This window comes from Mustela putorius, unplaced genomic scaffold (genome assembly GCF_011764305.1).
Source record: "Mustela putorius furo isolate JIRA1106 unplaced genomic scaffold, ASM1176430v1.1 tig00537350_pilon_pilon_pilon, whole genome shotgun sequence".
Classification (NCBI taxonomy): domain Eukaryota; kingdom Metazoa; phylum Chordata; class Mammalia; order Carnivora; family Mustelidae; genus Mustela; species Mustela putorius.
Window position 1 is genome coordinate 13128311 of NW_025422471.1, and position 18599 is coordinate 13146909.

General features: G+C 37.8%; 1 protein-coding gene across 1 annotated transcript; it reads left to right on the forward strand.

Moving 5' to 3' along the window:
- Positions 1–5145: 5145 nt before the first annotated feature.
- Positions 5146–18371, forward strand: LYSMD3 (LysM domain containing 3). Its single transcript, XM_004759101.3, has 3 exons — positions 5146–5398; positions 8648–8910; positions 14715–18371. The coding sequence occupies exons 2-3, from the start codon at positions 8656–8658 to the stop codon at positions 15375–15377; spliced, it is 918 nt and encodes a 305-aa protein (XP_004759158.1). The 5' UTR covers positions 5146–5398; positions 8648–8655; the 3' UTR covers positions 15378–18371.
- The last annotated feature ends 228 nt before the right edge of the window (positions 18372–18599 follow it).

Sequence of the window (18599 nt, forward strand, 5' to 3'; positions counted from 1 at the left end):
GATGGTCAGAGGAAGAGGGAGAAATAGACTCATTGCTGAGCAGAGAGCCTGATGCGGGACTCAATCCCAGGACCCTGGAATCACGACCTGAGCCAAAGGCAGACCCTTAACCAACTGAGCCATCCTGGTACCCCCAACCAGGCCTTTTCTTACCCACCCTATCACAAATGCAAATTCCCCCCACCCCAAATACTCCAACCTCCTTCCCTACTCAATTTTTCTCCATTCATTCAACACCATCTAACACACTGATGTTTCATTTATTCATCTTAGTTTTCTCTCTCTTCCACCATAAGAATGCAAGCTCCTTGAGAGCAATGATACGGGCCTGTTTGTTTGGGCATATATGCCCAATGCTTAAAACAGAGCCTTCAACACAGTTGTGTTTAACTAATTTTTCTATTGAATAGATGTAATTTCTGACTAGACTTTGTCAGATAGGTACTTCAGTTTAGGCACATAGAGCTCACTGCTCTATTTTTTTTTTTTTTTTTAAAGACTGTATTTATTTGACAGAGAGAGAGAGATCACAAGTAGGCAGAGAGGCAGGCAGAGGTAGAGGGGGAAGCAGGCTCCCTGCCGAGCAGAGAGCCGGATGTGGGGCTCAATCCCAGGACCCTGAGTTCATGACCTGAGCTGTAGACAGAGGCTTAACCCACTGGGAGCCACCCAGGTGCCCCCCCTTTTCTTAAAAGACTTTATTTATTTGAGAGGGAAAGAGAGTGTGCACAACCAGGAGAAGGGGCAGGAGAAGGGGCAGAGGGAGAAGCAAACTTCCCCCAGAGGAAGGAGTCAAATGTAGGACCCTGGGACCATGACCTGAGCTGTCAGACACTCAACTCACTAAGCCACCCAGGCGTCCCCCTGTGATTCTTTATATGGGCATAAAAGTTTCACTTTTGAATTTCTATCTCGGTATTTCAGATACTGTTTGTCAAGCCGAGGACTGTCACAAAAGTGGTCTCTAACTATTCCTAGAGACACAGGCTAGAATGAAGACATTCCATTCTTTCCATTCTTCCTTTATGTTTCCCCATGCCCTAATCTTCTTGACTTCCTGAGCACACCATTGAACACCTAAAATAATCTAATGGATGTCTACTCTCTGGACTCTATTTTTATTACTCTCCACTGTCAGATAATCACTTTCTGCTCTCATTCAATGCTATAGACTGGGCCATTCTTTTAATGTTTTCTTTTGGTGAAGTGGACTTAATTTAATTCTGTCTGACCATTCAGGTCTTCGGAGGAGAAGGCACAATAACAAGCAGTTTATAGGTTCTCAGGCATTCACCTGCACCAATTTACTTATGTGACCACAATGATGGCAAAGATTATGGGAAACAAAGCATTTAAGTTACAGTCTACTTAATCCTAAACATATAATTATTCATTTTTATATGTAACAACTACCTAGCTAATGAATTTAAGAATAGTATTTTTGAGACTAGTTTTCATCTAGTAACATCTATACAGACAGAGGCATCAGAATGTTTTCAACTCATATTTAATATTCCTGAATTACTTACTAGCATTTATAAGCAATTCTAGACTTTTTTTTTTTTAAAGATTTTTTTTATTTATTTGACAGACAAAGATCACAAGTAGGCAGAGAGGCAGGCAGAGAGAGAGGGGGGAAAGCAGGCTCCCTGCCAAGCAGAGAGCCCGATGCGGGGCTCAATCCCAGGATCCTGAGATCATGACCTGAGCTGAAGGCAGAGGCTTAACCCACTGAGCCACCCAGGTGCCCAGCAATTCTGGACTCTTAAAGTACTCTTGGTTCTTCTTTCATCCACATTATGGAAGAGTTGTGACTATGATAATCACTGTGTTTTAAAATCACAGAGTAAATGGCAACTAGGGAAGTTATCTGGTTCATCTCCAGAACATATCTAAACCACGCAGTCTTTCTTTTTTCCCTCCAAGACTTTTAGGGAAAAGACACAATAATTTTCTGTCTGTATAGATTCTCTCTCTATAGGTTCAATCATGAAGATGACAGAAGAGGGGAGCTTTTTTAGGTTTCACCCCATAAGACAATTTTAAATTCATTTGAGTTGAAGTATTTCCTTAGTGCACAACAGTCTTTTCCAGTTTTGCTTCTAGAAAGTAGAATTAGAAAGCAAGGTCAATAAAAGGATATAGGATGGAGCAGAGAGTAAAAGAGCAGGGATGAAAGAAATCTGGCAGAGGGAAATGAAGAAAAAAGTTAAAAGGAATTCAGTTTTGTTACCCTTTCTTTTTCTTTCTTTTTTTTTTTTTAAATTTCCAAGGGACTTGATCTGGTTCTTTTCTCTAGGTACTCACTACTTGAATATAAAAGTACAGACTCAAAAGTGGTTAAGAGATGGATGGTTGACTACTGGTTAAATGTAGATAAAACAAGTCTAGTTATTTAATACTGAAATGCATTCAGTCTTCATATTGTTCAATATAAAAAAATCATGTGGTAATAAAAATCCAACCTACATAGAGAGGACTAAGAAGAAAAGGCAGAGTCTTCTGCTTATTCTCCTGATACATCTCATACTTTTCAACCACTGTTCAAAATTCCTTTAGTAATTTTCCAGAAAGAAAAATTAAATGTATCTCTCTGCATAGATACATGAGTCTGTAGAGGTTGTGATGGGGGATATACACTTAAAATTTTATTACAAAGGAATAACATCATACTTTTTATATGTAACTTACTGTTTTTTCTTTAAAATATACTTTGCAGGGGCACCTGTGGGGCTCAGTTGTTAGCAGCTTCAGCTCAGGTCATGATCCCAGCGTCCTGGGACAGAGCCCCAGCCGTGAGTCCTCAGACAGAACCATCAGGCCTCCTGCTCTGCAGGAACCACACCCCTGCTTGTGTTCCCTCTCATGCTGTGTTTCTCTCTGTCAAATAAATAAATAAAATCCTTAAAAAAAAAAAAAAAGAAAGAAAGAAAGAAAGAAAATACATTTTGGAGATTTTTTCCAGGTGCCTAAGTTGTGGAAGCTCAATGAGGAAGGGCACTCTTTTTAAGTACTGTATTCCCAACGTTTTGAATTAAGGTCTTGCATATATTTTTCCTCTAACGAAAATGTGTTAGGTAAATGAATAAATAAATCAGAAAATATAGACTAACCTCATTCTTTTGAAGTTAAACATTAACCATTAAACATAACATTATATTATTTAAATGTATAAGAAGTATCTAGTCTGCTACATTTAGAATATTTTCAGATTTTTGGCTATTACTGTAGGAATGCTTGCATTCCTGAACATCACAAATTTTATACATATGTAGCTCTAAGTGAACCCAAGGTAATTTCTTAACCATATAATAGTTCGACTGCATTTTTAACTTTGATAGATATTTCCAAGTAACACTCCTAGCCAGCTGCATCAATTTATCCTCTCATTACAATACCGTTTTTTATTCTGGAACAATCACAAAATCTGAGTCAGTGACAGAAACGCACATTCCTTGAAACTATGTATTCTTTCATGTAGGCGTTTTAACGAAAACTGTGTCAGATGCGATCTCAAAAAACTGAAAATCCTTTTGACTTTGCTGAGCTCCGGGGACATCCTTTTTCTCAAAGAAAAGTACTTGTTACTACTGGCCTGCTTTTTGGAACTTGGCCAAAATTCATGGTTAACTGATTCCTTTGTATATTTTAATAAAATATAATTCTGTTATTGTCTTTTTATAAGAATTCAATAACTGCACCTTTGTTAAACATAAATAACAATTCAAGAACATGCAGATATCATTGAAAAAAAATATATTTATAGAACGGACCCAGGTAGCAGTCTGTAGAAGTACTTGTAATTCTACCACTCTGGCTCTCACATGGATTCCACTGCCTATTGACATTAAAATAAGAAAAGTAACCTACATGCAGAAAGAAGGTTGTATTCCCATTAACATTCATGAAGGCTGAGCAGCTGAAACCCTACATATCAAGTAGGGAATATATCTTTTGTCTACTGATGAGAAAATGTCTCAGTGACAAATGGTTACAGACGGGTGTCACAAGGGCAACACCACACAGAACAGCGACAACAAACAAATAAAAGTCTTCTCCTGCAGTTCTTTTCGTAGCATTGTGGACGGGCGTGCCTATCTCCTTAAATAAAAGGAAAAAAAAATGCGGTGCGAAATTCCTAACCTTTACTGAAGGCACTTCCCGGCAAACAAAAACAGTCTTTGAAAGTAATTCAAAACAGAGCTTCGAGGTCTTCAAGATGCGTAAATACCCAGACTTTCTGAAAAGAAGTGCTCTGCACTCTGCATCCCAGCTCTTTGGGTCAAACGTGTATCGTCGTAAGACAGCAAGCACACTCATCCAAGGGCGAAGTGTGTAAGGGGAAGTACCAGGCACATCATGGAAACGCTTTACATCATTTACGTAAATTCAAACACATTATCATACGCATTTAGCAAATTTGAGATAGTTATCTTATAGACGCTAACAGTGACTGCCAGTGCCTTTCAGTTAATTTTCAAAACCAAGTGAGTTAATTTGTAGGCGGCCTGTCTCACTGAGAATAGGGAGCCTGAGAACCAAAGCCCGTGGGCAAACGTGTCCCCGGGCCCGACTCTAGGTGGCCCACTTTCCTCACCTATAAACACAAAGAGAAGCAATCGTACCCCGCCGGCCAAGGACTTCATTCCAGTATTTTGCCTCTTCTGCAAGTCTAGAAGCTTCAGCAGTTAGACTAATAAGCGCAGCACAATTTGCTAAAACATGGATGTCAACACTGAGCTTCCGGGCGTCCTTCTCCACCCTACAGAAAGCTCTAGATGCAGACCAAGAAGAAATGTACAACGGCCCCCGTCAAATCCTCAAGAACCTCCCTCCTCCTGAAACCCCACCGCCGCGTATTTTCTACACAGTCTGCCAGCACTCTGTGGAAGAGGGACAAAGGAGAAGCCGGCCAGGCTCTCCGGAGAGCGGGGTCAGCCCCCAGCCTTCGCCTTGGGAGCTATTCCTCCTTGGATGAAGGGGCGGGGCAGAGGGGGAGGAGACAGGGGCGGGGCTGGAACTCAGATCCCCGCCACCCGGCCCTGACGGCATCCCTGCGCCTGCGCGCCCGGCGTGGGCCAGTGGTTGGAAAGCTCCTGGGTCTGGTCTTCACCTCGAGTCCCCGCCCTCTGCCTCCTTCCCCGCCCCTTCCCACCTCCGCTCTCCTTCTCCTCCCCCACTCCTTCCCACCTCCGCCCACTTGACGCGATGACGCACCGCAGGTTTGCGGACGTGGCGGCGGCGCACGGCCCGGAAGGCGGAGACGTTGGCGGCGGTGGCGGCAGAAGACGGGGGCAACCCAAAACGGAGGGTTGGTCATGAATTTGCCCGGGACAGGAGCCGCGGCGGCGGACCTGGCAACCGGCTCCTTGTTGTGTCCCCGTTGCTAACAGAACAGGTAAAGATGGCGGCGAGAGATGGGAGGTGTCCTGGTCCTGACCTGTGGGATCGGGCCCCGGCTGCGTCCTTGCTGGAGCTGGCTGGGAGTCCTCGGCCGAAGGTGTAGCCGGGGCGGCCGGGCAGGGCTCGGATCCCGGCCTACATGGACGAGACCCCGAGGCAGGGGATACCTTCGCGACCAACCCCACTGAAGCCCCTCGTTACACTCTTGGGGAAACTGAGGCTCAGAGGAAGGACTCCTACCTGCCAGTTGCCCAGATCAACGCATTTACAACCTAAGCACTGTATTTTCCCCACTTACTATTTTGTTGAATAAATGTTGACGGCTTCTTGTCCGCACCGTCCAAGTGTGATGGTGTAACAGAAAAACCCGAGATCATTGCAGGGGGAAAACAGGGAAATAAAAATAAAAAGAACAAGAACAAAAAAACCCTGGGTGTGTGGAATGGAGAGGGAGGGAACTTAAGTTTTAAAAACTGAATTGGCCCTGGCGGGTACAGTCGCTGTGATACTATCGCAATGCTGAACTAGCTTGTGCCCTATGGCCCTTTTATTGCTCTCTGCTTAAGGAAAGGCAAAGCCAAACACCGAACAATAATTAATACAAAATTAAGGTGTTTGGGAAACCATTTTCAGTTACTGAGTGAGCCTTAACAACGTGTCCATTCGTAACTTTTGGGACTTTTTGTAATCTAGATAGCATGCAGAGTTTTTTCAGTTTTCTTAAGAGGGGATTCCTGCTTTTTTGCTACTCTAATAATTAAGACAGGTTGAAGAAAATTGAGCCAGATGACTTCAATACAGTGTACTTTCTAAACTCTGTATGGTTGACTTAGATAATTATCTGCTTGGGCCAGAGTCTAGCCTTCCACTTGGTCTGGAGGCGCAACCAATTCTTGATTATTCAGAAACAGTATCTAGTTTGTGGTTTTCTGCTGCTTTCATTTCGTTACACAAGAGAGTGAAAAGATCTGAGATGAAGTTCTAGTCTTTAACTATTATTTAGCATTGTACCATGGAGAAGTTTTGATAGAAATATGTGAAATGGCTTTGGGCATTGCTCAGTTCTAAGCCAGTTTGGGATTCTAAGAACAAATTATTAGTGGGGAAATGTCTAAATGGGTCCGTATAACCACATGTAAATTGCTGTTAATTTTAAGTGGTTCTTTTTTTTTTTCCTTCAAGATTTTATTTATTTGACAGAGATCACAAGTAGGTAGAGAGGCAGGCAGAGAGAGTGGTAAACAGGCTCTCTGCTGAGCAGAGAGCTGGATGATGCAGGGCTGATCCCAGGATTCTGGGATCATGACCTGAGCCAAGGCAGAGGCTTTAACCCACTGAGCCAACCAGGCGCCCCTTAAGTGGTTCTTTTTTTTAAAAAAGATTTTATTTGATAGACAGAGATCACAAGTAGGCAGACAGGCAGGCAGAGAGAGAGAGAGAGAGAGGAAGGGAAGCAGGCTCCCCACAGAGCAGAGAGCCCAATATGGGGCTCGATCCTAGGACCCTGGGATCATGACATTAGCTGAAGGCAGAGGCTTTAACCCACTGAGCCACCCAGGTGTCCCTAAGTGGTTCCTTTTAAAACATGGACCCCTTCTGAGAACAGGAAAACAAATATTCCCCCCAGAAAAATGTACGTAAGTATAAAATTTTGCCTACGACTCCACAGAATTCACAGACATTTCCTAAACTAAAAACACAAGATAGTAAAGACTTGGTTAAGTAGAAATAAAACTATTATCTATTTTAGGTGAAGCTGAGATACTTTTTCATTTCTCTGAGAATTAAGAATAAAGCATCCTTAATTTATCATGCTATTAAAACAAGATTAATCTTTGAACTTCTTAGAGTTGTCATTTGGTTAGAACTCCATGAAGGAATAGGTGTGACCAGGACTTCAAAACTGCTTTAGAGATGTAAACTGGATAGCTTTCTTGAATTTGGTGGCTATGAATTTAGGAATCACAATACATGTTATTAAATAGTAGCACCCTAGGGGGTGGGGATGGGTGAGAGAGTCAGCTTAATATATAGTTACTAGTTAGCTGTGTTATCCTACTAGAAAAACTCTTGAATTTCTAAAGCATTGCAAGTGTTGCTGTAGAGCAGGGTCAAAAACTGGTTTTCACCCCCGCCCCCAAAAAACCTGTTTTTCAGGGGTTATATTCAATGATATGAGATAGTTCATATATTATGTTCGTATGTGTCTACACACAGAACGCAATCTCTTGTCATCCATATTACAAATTCAGACTTTTGGGAATTTTTGTTTGTTTTCTCTTTTTCACTTGGTATTTGTCTGTAGTATTTACAACTGAGCTAAGTCCTTTAAGGCACCTTTTTAGGAACACCTAGGTGGCTCAGTCAGTTAAGCCGAGTGCCTTCTGCTCAGGTCATGATCCCAGGGTTCCGGGATTGAGTTTTGTTTCGGGCTCCTTGTTCACTTCTCCCTCTGCCTGTTGCCCCCACTGCTTATGTGCTTTCTCTCTCTGATAAATAAAATCTTTTAAAAAAAAAAAAAAGGACACCATTTAAGTTTGCTTTCTGTGACACAGTATTTTGATGGTTTCTTCCTCTTGTGAATATCCCTTTCTCGCTTCTTTGCAGGCTGATTTTCCTTCATTCAAAATACCAAATATAGCAGTTCTTCAAGGCTCAGTCTTAGCCCCTTCTTATGCTATGCTTTCTTTAGGTAATTTCATCTATACCCACACAATTTCAGTTTCTACTTAACGCATATGAGCCATGAATTACAATAGGGAGGTGGGGAGGTTGGGAAGTAGGGCGGTAGTACAAAAGATACTCCAATCCCACATGCACTTAAAACTCCATGAAGGAACAAGCCAAATATTTGGGTTCACTAAAGTGTTGTATTTGTACATATAAAATATGTACAATTCATAGTTCTGATAGAGTCAAAGTATATATTTTTAATACATGATACAAAATTATTTCCTAATTTTATTCACATGCTCAGAATAAGTGGAGCTTCATTTTTGACTTTAAAAAGATAGCAATTTACTTTTGCAAAAATGTTTATCACCCCCATATTTTGTAATATATGGTTTATGAAAATGGATTACCTCTTCCAGATATGTTAATTGCACTTCAACATCTGTAAAACTTCAACCTAAATATTGAAATACCTAAAATCATTTTTTTTTAAAGTGTCTTGAATATAAGATTCATGTAACTTGGGTGAATGGCTCAGGTACATTCCAAAGTTTTCTTCTTTCCTCCTCAGATTTTGACATGGCAGGGAGACATCAGAATCGTAGTTTTCCTCTTCCAGGAGTTCATTCAAGTGGTCAAGTACATGCATTTGGAAATTGTACAGACAGTGATGTGTTGGAGGAGGATGCTGAAGTTTATGAGCTTCGATCCAGAGGAAAAGAGAAAATCCGAAGAAGTACATCAAGAGATAGACTTGATGACATTATAGTTTTAACAAAAGATATACAGGAAGGCGATACTTTAAATGCAATAGCCCTTCAGTACTGTTGTACGGTAAGTTTTCATTTGATTTTGCATAATGCTATCCAGAATAATTCGTTCATTAGCACAAATTGAAACAAGTTCTGTGCTCTTTTATCTTCTTTTTCCCTTTCTTTCCATAGAAATCTGTATTTATGTTTGTAGCTGTTAACTTTTTCCACTTTTAAGTGAATTTCTGTGTATTTCTAAATCAATGATTCTGTTGTCAGTATTGAAAAACACCCATATGTGTTATGTTTTCTCCTTACTCAAGATGTATGAGAATATAGAAATATATAAGGAAAAGTTTTTCTCTGCCACTGCTTCCTGAAATAACACAGTTTGGTGTTTCTTCCCATAACTTTTTTGTGCTTATAAAAACACTAAACATACGGGGTAATTGGGGTGATCACTCTTGTTTATTGGGCTTTTAAAAACTGGTTTAGGGGCTCCTGGGTAGCTCAGATGGTTGAACATCTGCCTTCGGCTCAGGTCATAATCTCCAGGTCCTGGGATTGAGCCTCACTTTGGGCTCCTGCTCATAGGGAGTCTGCTTCTCCCTTTCCCTCTGTCTCTGCTTGTGTGCTCTCTGTCTCTCTCTCAATGCATAGATAAAATCTTAAAAAATAAAAAATAAATAAAAAAAATTTGTTTATACTATGCCTATTACTCAAGTTGCCTTTTTCATTTTCTTATATATTAGGGTCATCCCTGAGTGTCTTATAGATCTAACTCATTATTTTATATCACTATATAGTATTGCATAGTGTAGAAGTGCCGTAATTATTAAGCTGTTCTCCTATCACATAGTCATTTTGAATTGTGTGGTGAATATTGTCACAACTATATCTTTAAATTAAATGGTGGTACCTTTATTTCTGTGGAATAGATTCCCAAAAGCATGATTGATAAATAGAAGGAAAGGTATTATTTTTAATTTTAATAATATTAAACTCTGTTTGAATCTTTTTTATATCTGTATCATTATGTCCATCTTGCATCCTTAGCATGTAATGTTTTCATGTAAACACATAGATCCGGAAACTGTTGGAACATTTTTCAAACTTTTTGTCCTCATACTTCCAGTAGAATTTTGTAATGTATGTATCATGTTATCTCCTGGCACATTTTAAAGTGAGCTTAAATTATTTCCTAATGACTTAAAGGATATAATTTCCAGAATGTTGTCAATGTTGATATTTAAAAATATGACTGTTAGAATACTGTTTATATGCATTAAAAGAAAAAAAGATTTATTTATTTTAGAGCTTGCGACTGGGGGGAGGGGTTCAGGGAGAGGGAGAACCTTCACACTTGCTCCTGAGTACAGATGGAGCCCGAAGTTGGACAGGGGGCTCTGTCTCATGACCCATGAGATCATGATCTGAGCCAAAACCAAGAGTCAGATGTTCAGCTGACTGAGCCACCCAAGCACCCCTATATGCACTTTTTTAATAGCATGAAATTTTTATCATCCCTTTTTCTCCTTGATTAATATTTTTACCCTCCCCCCACAATCTTTCATAGTGTTCTGTATTTTTATACTTGAAAGCCCTTTATTGGTTACCTATTATAATTCTCTGTAACAGAAACATACATATTTATAAATTTATTTATACAAATATATGTAAATTTAAATTGCATTTTAAAAAATTTCCTGTGACCATGAAGTTTTGTGTTATTTTTCCTCTCAATACAGTAATTACAGAACTTCAGTTGATCAAAACAGATATGACAGTGTTTTAAAATTTAATAATGTAGTTTATTAAAATGCATTTCTTGGTGAGGGAAGAAGAGCTGGATTTTATTTTTTTTTTCAAGTTGTTCAAGTATGGCAACACTACTTTTTATTAGGTCATAGTAGACCTGATTTCATTTTTTAGTGTATATAACCATGTGAATACATGTTTGTAGAGAAGTTTCAGAATGTGCTTTAGAAAGTTGATAGAAAACAATCAAGATTTAAAAATTAGGAGCAAAGCTAAAATTATCAAGGTGGACGTCCAAGAGAGGAGTGTGGTCGGTAGCTTCATTAGAGAAAGACATGGGTTTTCCTTTAATGAATCTGGTAAATTGTCTTAGAAAAGGAGAAATTTGAAATGCCATCTGAATGATTAAAAATAGGTCATATTTCCAATGAGGTGAAAAGGAAAAAGTATATGACTATATGAGTATATGAAGAGAAAGGTATACCATAGTGATGTGGAAGGAGAAAACAAGGGGAACAACAGATGAAATTTTTATAGGTGTTCCAGAGATGAGTGGCATAGACTGATGGGAAGAAGCACATTGAGCTAATGGAGAAAAAGTTTGATCTATTTAGTAAGTACACTATTATAAAGTTTTAAGGAATGCTGCAGAATGGTGGGCAAACCTACTGGTGAGTTGGAGGGGACCCAACAATAAAGAGGTTAGTGGAATAATTCAAGTGAGGAAGATCAAGGCTTAGACTAAAATATGTGCGGTAAGACTGGAGAAGTTTACAGAAAATCATTTGGGTATTCTACAAGATGTATTAGTGGATTCCTCATTTATTTATTTGTTTATGATTATTATTTTTAAAGATTTTATTTGTTCATTTGACAGAGATCACAAGTAGGCATTTAGGTGGGCAGAGAGAGGGAGGGAAGCAGGCTCCCCGCTGAGCAGAGAGCCCAATGCGGGGCTCGATCCCAGGACCCTGGGATCATGACCTGAGCCTAAGGCAGAGGCTTTAACCCACGGAATCACTCAGGTGCCCCAAATTCCTCATTTAAAATGAAGAATGATGAAAGGGTGGTTAGCTTAACATTAGAGGAAGGCAGGCATTATCCGCAGTAGGGAAAACTAATAGAGTTAGGGAGTTTAGTGCTCTGTTTTACCAGGAGTTCAACCAGCAAAAAAGGATGAACCTTACAAAGGATTTATCACTTAAAAAATTGAGTACTTAGTGCTGTATTCCTCTTATAAATAGTTTTAAAAATTACTAAAAATATGCCAGTCATAAAACAGTGACAAGAGGACAGAAAGTCCAAGGTTGGAATCCTAATGCTATCAAGAAAGTTAGTATAAAACAAAATGTAGGGATATTTAGAGTGAGAACCTAGGTAGACTACTAAACCTTGGAAGCCTGGTTCAGAAAGAGTATGGAGTGGTTATTAGAATAGACAGTACCGAACAAATGAACATTAAAAGAGAATAGGGTCAGACTTGGGTTTGTCAATGAATCTTCATTTGCTTTAAGAAAAACAGTCTTGAGGGACGCCTGGGTGGCTCAGTTGGTTAAGCGGCTGCCTTCGGCTCAGGTCATGATCCCGGTGTCCTGGGATCGAGTCCCACATCGGGCTCCTTGCTCAGCAGGGAGCCTGCTTCTCCCTCTACCTCTACCTGCCATTCTGTCTGCCTGTGCTCACTCTCTCCCCCTCTCTCTCTCTGATAAATAAATAAAATCTTTAAAAAAAAAAAAAAAAAAAAAAAAAAAAAAAAAAAAAAAGAAAAACAGTCTTGAGGTTGTAAAATTTGAAAGCATCCTTTTTCTTTACTGTCTCATCTTGTTACTCCTTAGTCCTCTCTCTATTCTCCCACATGTACACTTCCAGGGAATTGATTTTTCCAGGAATTCTTATTCATCAGAGGACTTGATCGGGAATCTGCAATTGATCAGTTCACACTCCCTCCTAAATACCCTCTTTTTTTGAATTCCTTGATTTTGCATCTTTCTGCTACAGATTTTTCTGCTAGTGATATTTAATTATACTAAATATATTAAATATAACTATTAAATATTATAGCTGTTATAACACACCATATATTGCTATTTTAAATGTTCATGTGTTTTAATTAATCTTTACAAAACCCTATATGGTAGGTTGTGTTAACTACTGTCATTTTACATATGTGGAGATTGAATTGCAGAGAGGTTAAACAACTTGTCCCATATCAAAAAGCTAGAAAGTCATCAGAACTGTCCTTCAAACCCAGACAGTCCATACTTTAAATCACTTTCTTGGCCACTCTTTCTTTTTCTTTTTTTTATTTTTATTTAAAAAAAAAATTTAAAGATTTTATTTATTTATTTGACAGAGATCACAAGGAGGCAGAGAGGCAGGCAGAGAGAGAGGGGGAAGCAGGCTCCCCACTGAGCAGAGACCCCAATGCGGAGCTTGATCCCAGGAACCTGCGATCATGACCTGAGCTGAAGGCAGAGGCTTTAACCCACTGAGCCACCCAGGTGCCCCTTTTTTTTTTTTTTTTTTTTTTTTAATTTTATTTAATAGTAATTTCCGGGGGCACCTGGGTGGCTCAGTTGTTGGGATTCTGCCTTTGACTCAGGTCATGATCCCAGGGATTGAGCCCCATATTGGGCTCGGTGCTCTGTGGGGAGCCTACTTCTCCTTCTCCTACTCCCCCCTGCTTGTGTTCCCTCTCTTTGCTGTGTCTCTCTTTCTCTGTCAAATAAATAAATAAAATCTTCTAAAAAAAATTTAAAAAATGGAATCTCTCTACCCAACATGGGGCTTGAACTCAACCCCAAGATGAAGAGTCCCACGCTTTTCTGATTAAACCAGCCAGACACCCTTAGCCACTCTTTCTTAATCTCTTTTGTAGATTTCTCTTACTCAATATACCCCTCAAGCGTTGTCATTTCTCAAGAGATCTTTCATGTGTCACTTTTTTCTTCCAGTCTTTTTTAGTGAATCTGTCTACTCTTGTGACTTCAATTACCGTTTTTGCTGGTAATCCATGAATCTATATTTTGAGTTCATTCTTCCAGAGTTCAGATATATCTATTAACTCCCTGTTGGATGCCTTCCACTTAGATATTTCAGTCACCTCAAAGTCAACGTGTATAAAATCTGTGTTTATTCTCTTTCTCCCTCCAGAGTGTTCCATATCTTAATAAATGGCATCATTAACCATAGAGTTGGCCAACACAAAAGTTTTATCCTAGACTAAGCACTTTGCCTCTCTGACATCAGTCAGGTGATAAATGATCAGAGCTTAGGTTAAAGCATTGACGGAAGTCATGAATGGGACTAATTACTTAAAGGTGGTGGGAGAGCCTATCATAATTGGTAATCTGAGGAACACTCCCATGCTCTCCCTCTTGACAGTGGCAGATGGATAGGATATACAGATAAGGTGAGAACCATATAATATATCGGGAAAGCTTATAAATAATGACCAATCTTGGGGGTAATTGACAATGCATGAACACTGAGAAGTTTGGGGAAAATGTCACCAGAAGACAAATGAGGAAGTAAAATTATGTTATCAATTCTAAGATGCATGTTTTTTCACACATTTTAACATCTTTGAAATTAGAATGGTGGTATCCTCAATATTTGGTGTTTTAGGTCTCCCCCCCCCATATATAAAATAATGACACATCTTAGAGTGGATGGCAACTGAGTTTTGATAAAATGTGGTAATTTTAGTTGGGTAAGTTGACATTTGCCTACACTTTAATTGCTAGACTGGAAGAAAGAACATAAATATTTGTAATTGTTCCTTCCCAAATTGTTTACAAACAATAGAAAGTGTGATATTTGTGCATGATGTACAAAGAGAAATATCAAAAGATCCCAGAATCTACTTAAATACCTAGGATTACTGTTAATAATACATGGGTGATAGTAAGAAGTAATTAGTGATTTCCCAAGACCGGTAGATCAAAAGTGATGTAGAACTGTTAACCACAAAATAAAATCTGGGTGTGATAACTTAATACTGCTAATAATTAAGCTCCATTTTCTTTTTTCCCTTCCAAAAGTAACTGGGATGAATGACTATTGTTACCTCTATTTTGATGGAGAATTCAGATGAATGTTGCTTTTTTTTTGTTTGTTTCTTAACAGGTAGCGGATATCAAGAGGGTTAACAATCTCATCAGCGACCAAGACTTTTTTGCCCTTAGGTCTATTAAAATTCCAGTTAAAAAGTTTAGTTCATTGACTGAAACACTTTATCCTCCAAAAGGAAGACAGGCTTTACGTCCTTCGTCTGTTCAGTATGTTCCAGAACAACAGGAAATTTTGCTAGCTAATGATTCTCTTTCTTCCACTGAGTCAGCTGATAACTTTTTAAAAGAAGTAGATCGAGACATAGAACAAATAGTAAAATGTACAGACACCAAAAGAGAGAACCTTAATGAGGTAGTATCTGCTTTAACAGCACAACAAATACGCTTTGAACCTGATAACAAAAACACTCAACGTAAGGATCCTTATTATGGAGCGGACTGGGGAATAGGGTGGTGGACAGCTGTAGTGATAATGTTGATAGTAGGTATAGTAACGCCTGTATTTTATTTGCTGTATTATGAAATTTTAGCTAAAGTGGATGTAAGTCACCATTCAACAGTGGATTCTTCACATTTGCATTCAGGAGTGACACCCCCATCACAACAGAGAGAAGTAGAAAATGGAATTGGTCCAACTAAAGGAATACCCTTTGGCCAACATGATCATAAACTGTATCGCCAAGATTCTCAGTCACCTGCTGCTCAACACAAAACATAGCAGTTGGCTCATAATTGCAGTGTTAATGATCATGTATATCTGGCGTGTGGTGAATCAGTTATATTCAATAACCACTTTAAAGGCAGAAGTTAGGGAGATTGAAGATGCTTTTGTTTTTCACCCTTTTTTTGGAGCCAGTTACAAGTAGATTGAGTATAAATTCCTACACTTGCTAGTTGTTGATATTGAAAGCTGTAAATCTGTATCTGTTGTATCAATGCTTAAAGCAAAAATGAATTTAAATATGGGTCTAGGAAGTTGTTAACTCAGAAAATGTATCATTTTTCTTATTCAAGCCTGGTTATGTTTAAATTTTATTTTTCAAATTATTTTTTGGTTTAAAGTTACTAATTTTAAATATATTAAGCAAAATAAAATTTATAAGCCCCCCAGAATAATGTTTTGCAGTTAGGAAGTTGCCATTTGGTCACTAGAACACTGGATTAGGTCAAGACCTAAAAGTAATCTTTGTCTCTTAAAGCTCTCTGCCTCTGCTTCTGTTATTTGAAAGCACTTTTATAATTCTTTAATGAAAAGTGTTACATGAGTTAGCATTATTTAGGAAATAAATCCTTACATACTGTGATAAGTTGTTGCTGTGTTATATGCAGTAACATGCCTTAATTACATTTAATGCCTTATAATATTATATTATGTAAGCTAATACAAGTTTTAGAATTAAAATTAAGGATTATTTCTGATGGTCCAGTGGGATTCATAGGCCCTATAAATTCGTCTCCATCTTCACTATCAAGGAAAACTTCATAGGGTTAAAACAGATTTTCACTGGCTACCTCTGGTCTGTTGAAGAAAGGGTTCATTAAGCAAAAGCAAAGGTGCAAGAGACCTTTTGCATTAACAATAACAGACAAATTATTTGTTGGTCTGTTAACCTACATTTTTCAAAGAGGAAATGTCCAACTTAGACCATTTTTTCCCTCTGAACATAGCATCACATTGGGGAAACAGAGGCCACAGGTGTGTTGATCAGTTGAAAGGGCTTGATAGTGCTACTTTGTAAGATTTGTTGGGGATCAGACATAGTCTGGCTAAATAAGGATAATTTACATACTGATTTCCATCATTTAATTTCTTCAAGTATGTATTTTAAAAATGTAACCAAATGATTCATTAGAAGAAAGTTTGGTGGAGTCTGGATTGCCTGTTTTGTGTATAATAAAGTGTGTACCTTAAGTTATATAACACCACCTCATTTTCTGGGCATTATTTCCTAATTTTTAATGTTTCAGGTTTTAACTGGTCATTTTATATTTCCAACTCCAATACTGATTTTTAAAAAAGGGGTGAATAAGTGCATATGGTAAATGAAGTTTCATGTACTTTCAGGAGCAAAGTATCATTAAAAAAAAAAAAAGGACAAAGAAGTCCAGCATTAAAGCCCTTGCATGTATTAGAGGGCCTTAGACAATTATTGGAAAGTGTTAATATGGAAGTTATAGCAAAATCATTTGTTGAATAACTTTTAGATTGGAATTTTAAAAATTGTTTTAATGTGCCTTGGCATCTTGAAAAAAAAGTGTATGATCTAATTTATGTTCAGTGTTAACTTGGTCAGTTTACATTTTATTTATTATGCTTGCTGAAAAATCAAGTTTTAGGGAAGAAAAATGGATTGGATTATTTTAGGGTAGAATGAAGAACTTTGTTTACATCAAATTGATGAAATTACAGAGTCAGTGATTCCTTTTTGCTAGTGCTGCTTTGAAATTGTGATAGATCTGATTTCCAAAATAACTAACTTAAAGTAGTGAAGTGTCCTATGTACTTGATTAAAAACCATTTTGTCTTGCAGCGTGTCCTGTTTCGCGAAGGAAATATATCCTTATGATACAATCAGGCAGTTTCCTTTTTCTATATATTTGAATCCTATATAATTCTATATATGTCATATATATAGAATTTTAGATTCTAATCTTTAATGGTCATTTAAAAAAAATTTCCTAAGCATTTAATAGATCTAGAATAATTTTACCTTTTAAAAAGTACTAATATACATCAAAATTTGTAGCAAATAATTGCTTTGTAAAACTTAATGAGTTACTTGATATTATGGATTTAAAATTGTGTTGAAATCCTTATTTGAATTTACTTGGATGCTTTACATTAGAAGGTACATATGTTATATATATGCTAACAATTGTGAATCACTGCATTTGGTTCACTTAAAAACTTGGGAGTTGTAAGTGAAGAAAAATCTGCTATTTTTAGGGCAGATTTTTTTTTTTTTTAAGGCTGGCTACAAATGGTTAAGTTGTTTTGAACTATTGAATGCCATTTAAAATTTTTGCCATTCTACTAGAAAATTATGAGATTCACCTCTTCAAAAGATAGGTGAAAATGGATCATTATAATTAGAAAGAAGACTAATGTTAAATGAGCTTTTCCAAAGGACTTTTTGTGTTTTTTAAAGCTTTTCTTTTTCTGGACTCTGCTTGCTTGTTCAGCAAGCATTCCTAAATGAACCACTACTTACTAAATTAGTTCTTAAGGTATCTACTTCTAAAGTTACCTACTTGAGAATATGAAGAATGTTTCAGAAATATCATGAAGCAAGGATCCAGTCAGAGCGTTACAGGGTAAACGTGGGTTTTTAGAAGTCTGTGTTTAACAGGTGCATTATGATGGGTAGCATTCTTATTTTGAATTACAACAGCATTGCTCAGGAAATCAGTATTTTTCTTCCACGTATGTGCATATTGCACTGTTAGATCATAGAGCTATCTGAATGCTTTATTTAATTCTTTTTATGTATGCAGATACTATAAATCTTTTGTATAATGTATTTTATACAAAGGCAAAATGGAATTGTAGAACATTGTTAGCATGAACATCTGTAAAACTGGTTTTTAAAACTTTTTGCCCTTATTTTTCATATTTTAAAAGATATGCCAAATGTAATAAAGTTTCTATTTTATTATTCAGTCTAAAATGGAAGCTGGTGAATTAATTGAATAAAACAAATGTTTTCTCCTCTTCTGTCAAACTCTTTGATGTAGACATACTGTGTAAGGTAGATAGAAGTGCCAAAGGTTTACCAATTCATATTTCTCCCGTTATACAGAAATAAAGTCCACTGAGGTACTTATAGGACATAAATGAAAACAAATGTCAGATGGGTGTCCTTTGGATGTACTTGGGTAACAGGGAAGAAGACTTTAACAGGCACGGTCCATGGCTGCTTATTAGCAAGCTGTGGGTCAC

Excerpts from the sequence above, each read along its gene's own strand:
- LYSMD3 (XM_004759101.3), top strand. The coding sequence starts at position 8,656 with ATGGCAGGGAGACATCAGAATCGTAGTTTTCCTCTTCCAGGAGTTCAT. Across the intron at positions 8,911-14,714 it reads CCCTTCAGTACTGTTGTACG|GTAGCGGATATCAAGAGGGT; the intron begins GTAAGTTTTCAT and ends GTTTCTTAACAG.